Raw genomic sequence first — 10,762 nt, forward strand, 5'->3', positions numbered from 1 at the left:
TATGCTGAGGAATAAAATCTTTAGAGTACATAGAAAAAATAGCAGTAGTGTAATGTGAAATGAAATAAGCCTGCCATTCATCTCCAGCTAAATAAAAGTACACCAGTCACAAAAAAGGGGAAGAAAATTGATATTTTCTTCACTGTAGAAATCCAATGCACTGATAGAAAGCTGCCTTTACTGTTTCAGATAGCTGAAAGACTATACTTATCAGGAGTGTTTATTTTAATGTCTTCTTTTAATTAAAGGCAAGGAATGTTTCTGCTTCTCACCTGCCATCCTGGTTTAGCATTAGTACAGGTGTTGGGAGCTAAGGGATTTCATTTATTCTCCATGGGGTTTTTTTCACAGAATCATAGAGTAGTTTGGATTGGAAGGGACCTTTGAAGGCTATCTAGACCAATCCCCCTGCCATGAGCAGGGGCATTTTTGTCTTGGCCTGGTATATGTTTACTAAGAGAAAATATATTTATGCTTAAAGGACTTTTCTGTAATTTTGTTTTGTGATTTGTTCTTCACTAATTACGTCAAAACAAGTATGTGCAAATTTTTCTTCTTCCAAGACTATGCTAATAGTTTAGGATTTCAAAATACTTCCAGGTGCAAATGCTAATTACATATTTTTACATTATCCAACTGTAATTTCTAGTTATGATAAGTAAGAGTGTAGAATAGTACCTATCCTACATACTATGCAATAGTAGCTGCATGTTGATCTAAATTCCCTAAGATTTTAATCTTCAGCTGGGGAATGTGAACATACCCATCTTGTGGGAATATTTTTATTAAGTCTAACTTAGTAATACAAAATAACTCCTGTTACATGGAAACACTCTTGGCAAACAAGGAAATGTGTTTGCACAGCCTGTAAATCAAATTATAGCTTCCTGTACTAAGTTTGTTGTATGGTATGGAATGAGAAAACAAGGAGCAGGTACTCACTATTTCCTTACTTGTGAAATGTGCTATCTCCCAGAGTTAATACCAGCATTGCCAACTGCAAATATGATATTTTTAAGACCTTATGTATTTTAACTATTCCTTGTTCAGCTGCATTAAATGAATTGTCTGCTTCTTGTTAATTGTTCAGTGAAGTTTGATATAGCATTATTTCTAGAGCTTTCCTACCAAGTCCCTAAGTGGTATTTTTTCAGTTTGGGGGGGGGGGGGGAAGGAAAAAAAAAAAGAGAAAAAGGAAGTGTATTACTGATGCTGGCACCCATCAGGATGAATCGTTCATGTGTTATTTTAATTACGGGAAAAACATGGAAAACAAAGCTAATTGTTGCATCCCTTGCTTCATATATATCACAGTGGATGGAACTTTTGTACTTCTGCAAACTGTTTCGTATTTTAACATGTCTTCACAATAAGCCTTCTTTTCTTAGGTTGTTCTTAAAGGTATTCCAGTCTAGATTCTGTAATCCACACTGGTTGCCTGATACATTCTACTGTGACAAACTGAGACATCAGCCTAGACTGCCTAAGTTCTGTTGCAGCTTTGCTGCTTGACCCCTGCTTCCCCATGCAAAAAAGCACCTCCTTTTGTTCTTGGAAATGCAATACCTCTTTTTCCTTTAAAAACAAATCTAGGCTGATAACACTGATTTCATTCCCACAGACTGTCATCACAGTGATACAGATAATGCTTGTCTGGCTGAGTGTGTGAAGCTCCAGTCTCTGCTCAGGATCACCCAGCTCTCCAGCAGTGTTGCAGGGATAGCTGGGGGAGCTGTGGCCTGTGATCTGCCTCCATCCACGGATTATTGAGGTTAAATTAAATTTGCTGTGGGGTGTAATGAAGCCTGAAAATTTTGTGATTGGTTAAATAAGACTTGGCTCGTATAGTATTCACTGAACAATTTTAATAAAATGTCTTGGTGCCCATATGCAGTGAGAGTTTGTTCCTTGTTTGATTTTCCTTCTTTTTTTTCCCATTTATTTTTTCAATCTCAGCTACCGATGTAAAAACAGAAGCCTCGAATAGCAGCAGGCTAATTTAACAGGCAAAGTCCAAAATCATGGATTTGGCTATGTGTTTGTGGTCTCTGCACAACAAAAATGAGCCCTTCCATCTTGAGGTTTCAGGTTAGCTTTTAAGATTTTGAGTTGAATTTTAAATTTAAACTAATATTTTTTTGCTGCATTCCTTTGTATTTCCCTTATTGCTTGTCTGAACTAATGAAGTGCAAAATATGTATGTAAAATAATGTAATGTCCTGTGAACTGCAGGTGGGTATGACCCAGGGAAGCATTGTGTACACTGTGTGGGTTTTGTGTGTTATTTGCACTGTCAGAAATTACAGGTGCTCTGCAAAGACATGAAAAGGAGTGAGCAGAGTGGAGAGAGCTCTTCCAGAGCTGGGCCTGTCTCATGAATCATTTGTCCTTTTTCTGCTCTCAGGTGCTGTGCTGTCCTTTTCTTGCTGTGACTCCTGCTAAGCATGGTGCCAGATCATCAGCATGTCTGAATCACGCTCTCCTTTCCCTGCCTCTGTGGAGGGGACTGGCAATGAAACAAACTGGAGCAGTTCAATGCCTTCTGCAAGCAAGTACCACCTCTCCATTGGCTTGGCTTTGGCTATAGGTTCCAGTATCTTTATTGGTTCTAGTTTCATTCTGAAGAAGAAAGGACTTTTGAAACTGGCAGACAGAGGAGTCACCCGAGCTGGTAAGGGCTGGTGCCAGCGTTTCTCCTGCGGGGGACAAAAATATCATTTTTAACTTGGCAAAATCAAGGTTCAAGTCACAGATCACATGTTTAAAACTACTTCAAGGGTGATCAGAAGTCTTATCTTGGTGAGGGATGGAGATATGGTATTATTTCTCTGGTGTGATTACAGGGACTGGGATTTCAGAATTCATAGGACCATGGGAGGTGGTGCTATTTCCTCACTGAGAGCAATTACCAAATAAAATTCTCCATTTGTCTTACCCTTCAAAACGCCTTTCTCCCTCTTTTTTCGATCTTTTCCCCTCTCATTTGAGGTGGGAAGTCTTAACCTGGTAACTAGGTTTAGCTTTTTGGTTTAGCTTTTCTTTTTTAAAGTTAGTTCAATGAGTTGTAGAAGCTACATTTATTACACAAGTTTCTCCAGTTATTACAACTATTCCTTCATCAATGTCAACAGATGAGGAGCTAGAAAAAGAACAGTTGCACTAATTTCATAATTCCCTTTGCATGGATTTAAACACATAGCATTCGCAGTTTTTATTTTGCTTGTTGTGTTTCTTGCAATATATTATTCCAGAGAGTTTGGTTATTTGAAAAAACTCTGATACTGAATATTCCATATACTTATGTTTTATGTTAAAAAAAATTCAGGGGCATTTTTCTTTCTAATTTCTTCCATCCTAAAGTAAAAGGAGAGTCACTCTGTAATTGATTGTATGAATATATTGGATCTGACCTGGAAAAGCATTTTGAAGCATTTCTTAAGCTCACCAGCAATCTTTATAAACATTTTACTTTTGCTTGAAGCTTCCCCTCTATGTATATAGCAAGTAGCAGTTTTTAGAAGTCCAGGTCAGAAAGCTGTAGAGTGGTTAATAAAATGTCAGTCAAAACCAAATATTCTTGTTGCATCCAGGTAACGTGCTCTTTTGGTACTTTGTAGGTGCAAATGTGGAGCTGTACTTTTTGTTTCTTACAATAAGGTGAGCTGTTTCTTCTAAAATGAGGTTATTTTTTCTCTTTCAGGACAAGGTGGATATTCTTATTTGAAGGAATGGCTTTGGTGGGCTGGACTGCTATCAAGTAAGTCACCTTTTTCCTCACAGCCTATATGTAAATATTCAAAAAGCAGATTGTTTTAAAGAGATTTATTGCCTGATTTTTCATTCCCTTCACTTAAAAGAAATGTCCTTGCAATCACAATCATGACAAGCTGTTTTGATACACCATCTTTCAAATGCTCCATTTGGTCTTCAGAGTTCTTTGCAGAACAACCATATTTTCTTTTATATGTGGTCAAATTCAGTGGAATTGCATCTGTCCAGCTTCTAGGAGTACTTAGGAGAAAAGTATTTAGCTTTTTTCCGGCATTTATTGTTTCCAGAAGAGGTTGTACAGCTAATTTTGAATGAAAATATGTATATATAGTGCAGAAAAAAGATTTTGGTTTGTATTTGCTCTCACAGCTGTCACTTAAAATAATTACAATAGTGTGTCTTTTACTATCCTCCTCCAAGCTGATCCAAATATTCTTTCTTCTGCAGTGGGATTAGGAGAAGCTGCAAACTTTGCTGCCTATGCCTTTGCACCTGCAACCCTCGTTACCCCCTTGGGTGCACTGAGTGTTCTCATAAGGTTGGTAGCAATTGGGAGCAAGCCTTGGCAAATGAACCACTCACTGCATGAGGGAAAAAATAGTGTCTTTGGCTGAAAGTGGAGATTTTTAATAAGAAAACTGAAAAGCAATTTATGGACAAAAAATGCTTTTTGTTGCTTGGTGGAAAGATATTTTTCCTCATTTAGAACTGAGTTCTTTGGGTAGATAGAATCAGACGTCCTGTTGCAAAGGCCACTCAATGCCTTCCCAGTAGCTTTCCACCTAGATGACAAAGTAATTCTTATCAGCATATAGCAGGTATACTGCTGAGAGAAGGTATTTATCTCTTCCTAGAAAATTGGAACTTTTTAAAATACTGTTATCCTGTTCTTCAGTTGTGAAAAAAAACTTCAAATAAAAATACATTATTCCTTCACAAAATGTTTTCAAAAGCATTTATATTTATAGAAGCATAATTTCATATTAAGGCACAGTTAGTAAACCTTTTGGTTTGGTTTTGTCTTTTTGAAATCCTTCTGGAAAGAAGGCAAAGTAAATTTTAGCTTTCTTCTGTATCCATAATTAAAATTTGTGGGTTTTTGGAAACATAAATGTCCTAATGACTTATTGTTTCCTATGTATGGAGAAAACAATAATTTCCAAGTTCTTAAGCACATACAGTAATGTGGCTCTCATAGCAGCAAAAAAGACATGGACTAAGCATATTTTTAGCAAAATTAAATTATTGTATTTTAAATGTGAAACTCTGGTTTTTAAGAACTGAGTATACTATATCAAACATTGTGTTTAAAACAACATGTACCACATATTCAAAGCAAACACAAAAACCCCAAACAAAAAACCCTCTCAGATGCTTGCAATAATCGATCTGCTAAAACTGCAGCCATTCTGTCATAGCAAAATTAATATAACTGAGTCCCTGCAGTGGTGCTGGGGTCAGCATGTTGGTAAATGCAGATTAATTGGCTGCCTGCAAATTTAACATTAATTTGCTACTGTGCAAAACACCTTGAGTTTTATTGCCCTCTTCTTTGATGGGGAGAGCAATTGTTCAAATTTTCATGAGACAGAGAGGTTGTTAGAACTTCATGTCAGTGAACTCATTACCGTTGTGTGAAAAAATGTCTGTATTTTGATCAGTGGGTTGAATAACTATTTGTTATAGAGTGTGTTCACACACCATTAAGCCTGTGTCTGTGCCCAAGGTTGTGCTCTAACAGGCTAATTATGCCCTGTGAGTAATGTCATTTGGGCCATGTTACTGTCCATAGGTTAAATAATCAGCCTCGTGGAGATCCTGGGGCTGATCTCTTCAAAGGGGGAGACGTGCCTTCTCTGTGTTTTGGGGCAGTCCTGACAAGCCAGGCAGAAAGTGTGCCTGGGTGGGAGAGCCTGGGGAGGGATGAGGAACAATTTCTAAAACTCATGTGCATTGGTTGTAATGGCAAATGAAGTGCTTTGAACCATTTTTGGAAGCAAGAAACGGCTCATGTGGTTAGTCTACAGTGAGCCTGCATACCCTGACATGGGAAATCAGGAATGAGAAATTCCTTGGCAATTTGGGCCTTTTTACAACCTGGAGGAAAGCAGTGAGGGTTGCTAAACTCCCTAAAACCTGACCTTACCTTCTTGGTCATGACCAACTTTCTTGGAAAAACTTACAGTTTGATTATTTCGGGCTGGTTTACCATATATCCAAATTCAAAAGAGGTTTTAAATTACTGTCAGGCTACACAGGGAGATTTTGAATGTGTTTTGTGGCTCGTGGAGCTGAACATTTTATTTCTATTTTACTGAACAGTGCTATATTGTCATCCTATTTTTTAAATGAGAAGCTGAATATTCATGGAAAGCTGGGCTGTGTACTGAGCATTTTGGGGTCAACAGTCATGGTTATTCATGCCCCAGAGGAGGAGGAGGTCACCTCACTAGATGAGATGGAAAGAAAGCTGCAAGATCCAGGTCTGTATGCAATTGCAGTGAACACATGCTACAGTTCAGAGGGCAGTGTCCAGGACACTGAACAATTCTGAGCATGTTCATCGACATAGTCTGGTATTTTATCTCATGTGCATTACTCTTTCCTTTCCTATTTTTTTCTACAGTGTTTGTTACATTTGCTGTTCTCCTAACAGTCATTGCCCTTGTCCTGATTGTTTTTGTGGCTCCAAAGAGAGGTCAGACAAATATCTTGATCTACATTTTAATTTGCTCACTCATCGGTGCCTTCTCCGTCTCGTCTGTGAAAGGCCTGGGCATTGCCATTAAACAAATGCTGGAGAGGAAGCCAGTCTATCGCCATCCCTTGGTTTACATTTTGGTGGGCATCTTGGTGCTCTCAGTCAGCACTCAGATCAACTATCTCAACAAAGCACTGGACGTGTTCAACACATCCCTTGTGACACCCATTTATTACGTGTGCTTCACTACAACAGTGGTGGCCTGCTCCATCATCCTGTTCAAGGAGTGGAGTAGTATGGGACTGGGTGATATCATTGGAACCCTGAGTGGGTTCTGCAGCATCATCATTGGCATTTTCCTACTGCATGCTTTCAAGAACACCAACATCACCTGGAGCCAGTTGATGTCCACTGTTGCTAAAGAACCGTCACTGCCACACCGTGAAATTGAAACCAGTGACACTTTGCTGGAGAGCATGGAAGACCCAGCTTTGGTGTATGAGGAAGACAACATTTTATTCAGTCAATGAAACACTCAAGCAGTGGTCATCATCAAAGTATCATGAATTGCAAACACAGCCCACCCATGTCTACTAGAATGATCTACTTTTCTGCAGTCCTCTGGAAATTTGTCTATGAAGCCTGTTAAGTGTGGGCCACTCCTCTCTGTGTCAGCTTGTTGGCAATAATGAATGAAAATGTTCAGTAATTAGCATGACAGACAGAAACCTGGTGGTGATTATATGTTTGGCAATGAAAAAAACCACGGTCCGTTTTTTATGCAGCATCTCTTCTTAGGAAATTTTGGCAAAAAAGAATGGTCTTTGTAAGCCACGTTTTAAAAAATGCATTTTTCTTTTAATGATAAGAGATAATCCTTGCTGAAGTGGCAGACACTCTGCTATTATCTTGGTGATGGCCTTATTATTTCTGGCTTTCTTTATATTTTTATAATTTATTGCCAAGCAAGCTTGTAGATACTCTACATGAAGGATGTTCATTGAAGACATAATATGAAGAAAACAGTGTTCAACCCTCCTAGTTTTTAATATAAAATTTTATGCAAGATTTTTTCACTTTTGATGACCTGCCATTGAACACTGATTAGATGTCACAAAAAAAAAAAAAATTAGCAGATACAATTCTTGCTAAATCTCAGCTTTTCTATCCAAGGAATTCTGAATGGATTGTGAATCTCTGAATGTGCCTGTACTTTTTTATTTCAAAACAAACACCAAATTTTTAAAAAACAAAATTCATTAGAGGCTTGAAAACAGTTTCTACTGGCTTAAAAAGTTACATGAGATTATAGAGTGAAGTATTCAAAGGCGGGAGAAAACTAGAACATGCAATTAAAATTTTCCACTTTGTTTTATTTATTATATGTATATATATTATATATATAAATATTATTTTGAGAATTAAGAAGGGGCTTTACTTATTTCCATACTTCTAGTATATACTTCCTAGTATGGCTATCTATTAATTAGAACCAACCCATTTAAGCTTTTCAAATTTTTTTCCTCATTTTCTGGGAAGGTATTGTTCTTTATTAATAATAAAGCAGTCCTGTTAATTTTTATACTTTTATAAGTGCAAATCCATTTTACAATCCATGCACTACTTCTAAAATTGCTAGGTAAAGGATGGGCTGTAGGCAAGGGGTGACAAACATCAGAAGGTCTTTTTTTCTAGTTTGGACTTTTCATCTTTTCTAAAAATGAGTATTTGCCTCTATTAGATGTTTAGCAATGTGTTAACCTACAAGAGGTCTTGAAGATTGGTAACTGTACTGTAGTACTGTGGTTCCTCAGTTGTGGTCACTTATCTTCCTGTCACAAAAAAGCTTGCACAGCCCATGGTTTACTCATTACAGTCCTCTTTGCTTTCCACTTCGTAAGTAACTGAGTAACTTCAGCAATCAGACATGTAGGTGGTGACAAGCTCATCAGAAACAGTATTTCCAATAATTGGATTTTCACGTGTGAGTCCCGAAAGTTTGCACTATGCCAGCAGTTCAGCAGTTAAAAACTGGTTTTGATCAGCTATGATTTATATGCCAAGCAGAACTTCCTCATGAAGCAGGCTGTAAGTTTTCTAATATTCAAAAGGTTTAGTGGAATATGACAGCTTGGATGGATAGAAAATTGTTCTGCCAAAGAAAGCTCATCCTTTATCTGTAAGAACAAAAGGGTTGCTGTTTGTATTTCATGTATTTGTGTGGCATCACTGTTAACCAGCAAAAGGGACATTTTCACAAAAAATGTACTTGCCTTCAAAATATAATGACATTGTATACATTATTAGTTTGGAATATTTTTCAGGTTAATTGAGTGATGAGATTCGCAGCAATTCTTTGCTGCTAAAATGCTTGTGTTAAAAAAGTTTCGGACAAGAAATCTGCTGACAGGGTTTCATTACTTCTTAGGTAATGTAAAGAATACTTTGGTTTACTTGACCAGATTCAAGGTTCAAAATCTTTATAGTTAAAAGCAAGTAATACAAATAATAAAAGCACTAAGGATGGAGGGGGTTTTATAGTTTGTTTTTTAACAAAAACTTGAATTGCTTTTCACTCTGAATTACACAATCCATAGAATAACCAAAGAAAATATTGACTGTAAAAAAGAGAAAAAAGAAATGCTTTTGCATAATACATAGCCCCTTTATTTGCTCATAGAATCATCACTATGGTGTGCCCAAATGAATTATTTGTAAGAAAAAGCAACCAGCCCAGTTCTTGAATGGATGTGTATTGGCATTTTTAAAGATATGTCATAATACTTTCTTTGAGAAGGGTGTGGACCCCTTATATACTAACTGCTGTCAATAATTAACTTACACCAAGCAAAATTCCTGTATTTTCTACTGGACCTGCGTATCTGCTATTATACATAAATAGCAACTAAAAATAAAAGAATGTTATTTTCTAACAATGTCAAAAAAACAAAGTTAATGGTTGTTTTCATAGTGTACAAGAGGTCCATCATGTTAGAAATAAATTAGTGATTAATTTTTTATATAAAAACATTTGTTGTAAGAGATGCTATTTTTTTAAATGTTTATATTTAGTTACTAGTTTGGAATCATTTTGATTTTTTTTTTTAATTATGCTAATATTTCTCTTGTAATAAATTATTTATGGTTATGTACTAAATTTTCTGTGTTTTTTAAACAAGGGATAAAAAAGAGTGTAATTCATATTTCTAAACTAGAGAAGAAAATCCAAAGCTGATGTATTAGGCATGTCTGTGTCACAGCCAATCTCAATGGAGAGTGTTTAAGTGAGCTGTCAGGTTTTCCAGGCAGTGAAATGAAGGACATTATATAAAGTAATTACATGTGTTTTGGTATGTAGGGCAAATGGTTAAGAAGAACAAAGCAATCCTCAGAGGCAATACACTGCTAACCAAATTACAGCTCTTAAATGCTGATACTAAACAAATCTTGGCAGCTACTCATTATTACCATACCTCAGGACAAATTAATGGGTAATTAAGTTCATTACATAGCTGCACCAGCTAAATGTAGATAGATCAAGAAGACTTGGATAGGTTAAAACATCTGTACGATTTTGGAAGGAAATACATCAGTTATTAGTTTCTATAGAAATCTGTTCTACCATCTTCATTTTCCAGACACACTTGAAAGAACCATGCTGTAAAAAAATATCTTCATGCCAAAGCGTACAAATTCAAAATTTTAAACTCTATTTATCAGGGTTGCACCCTGGAGCCATATGGGGAATTGCATACTTCTAGTAAATGCCATTCTCTCACTCTTTAAATTCCAGCAAAATAAAACTGGCAAGTGTGCTGGAAAATATCCTTCCAGCAGGACAGGTTTGCAGTAGCTGACTCCTTTTGGGCAGGTTTTTTAATGGTGCCATGTTTCAGAACATGGCAGAGGCTGAGCAGGAGTCAGACTGGTGGTGCATGGGGGAGGAGGGATGGTGATGTGCTTTGGTGTGCCTGTAGGGCCTCCCATCTGTGAAATCTGGGGAGGGGAGAGAGGGGGAGGAGGCAGGAATTGGTCTGAAAACCAAATGGCACAGGAAACAGCCCTGTACACACTAGTAATTGGTCTGCATTGCTTCTCAGGAGTACTTTTGACAAGTGAATTCATTTCACTTTCCAAAAATAAATTCCATTTTGCCAACAATGCATCTTTTTTATAGAAAAGAGATGTATCCTAAGTGGCTGGCTCACAAAAGCTTGGAGTTCCTTTTTTCTTCCCATCCATAATACAGACTTGTTCCAAGTTTTCTAATGTTTGATCAGGAAACAGTAG

General features: G+C 37.0%; 1 protein-coding gene across 1 annotated transcript; it reads left to right on the forward strand.

Moving 5' to 3' along the window:
- The first annotated feature begins 2,448 nt into the window (after positions 1–2,448).
- NIPAL1 (NIPA like domain containing 1) lies at positions 2,449–7,114 on the forward strand. The gene is made up of 5 exons (XM_014887942.2): positions 2,449–2,671; positions 3,701–3,757; positions 4,219–4,309; positions 6,094–6,254; positions 6,398–7,114. The coding sequence occupies exons 1-5, from the start codon at positions 2,464–2,466 to the stop codon at positions 7,000–7,002; spliced, it is 1,122 nt and encodes a 373-aa protein (XP_014743428.2). The 5' UTR covers positions 2,449–2,463; the 3' UTR covers positions 7,003–7,114.
- The last annotated feature ends 3,648 nt before the right edge of the window (positions 7,115–10,762 follow it).

This window comes from Sturnus vulgaris, chromosome 4, assembly GCF_052056855.1.
Source record: "Sturnus vulgaris isolate bStuVul1 chromosome 4, bStuVul1.hap1, whole genome shotgun sequence".
Classification (NCBI taxonomy): Eukaryota; Metazoa; Chordata; class Aves; order Passeriformes; family Sturnidae; genus Sturnus; species Sturnus vulgaris.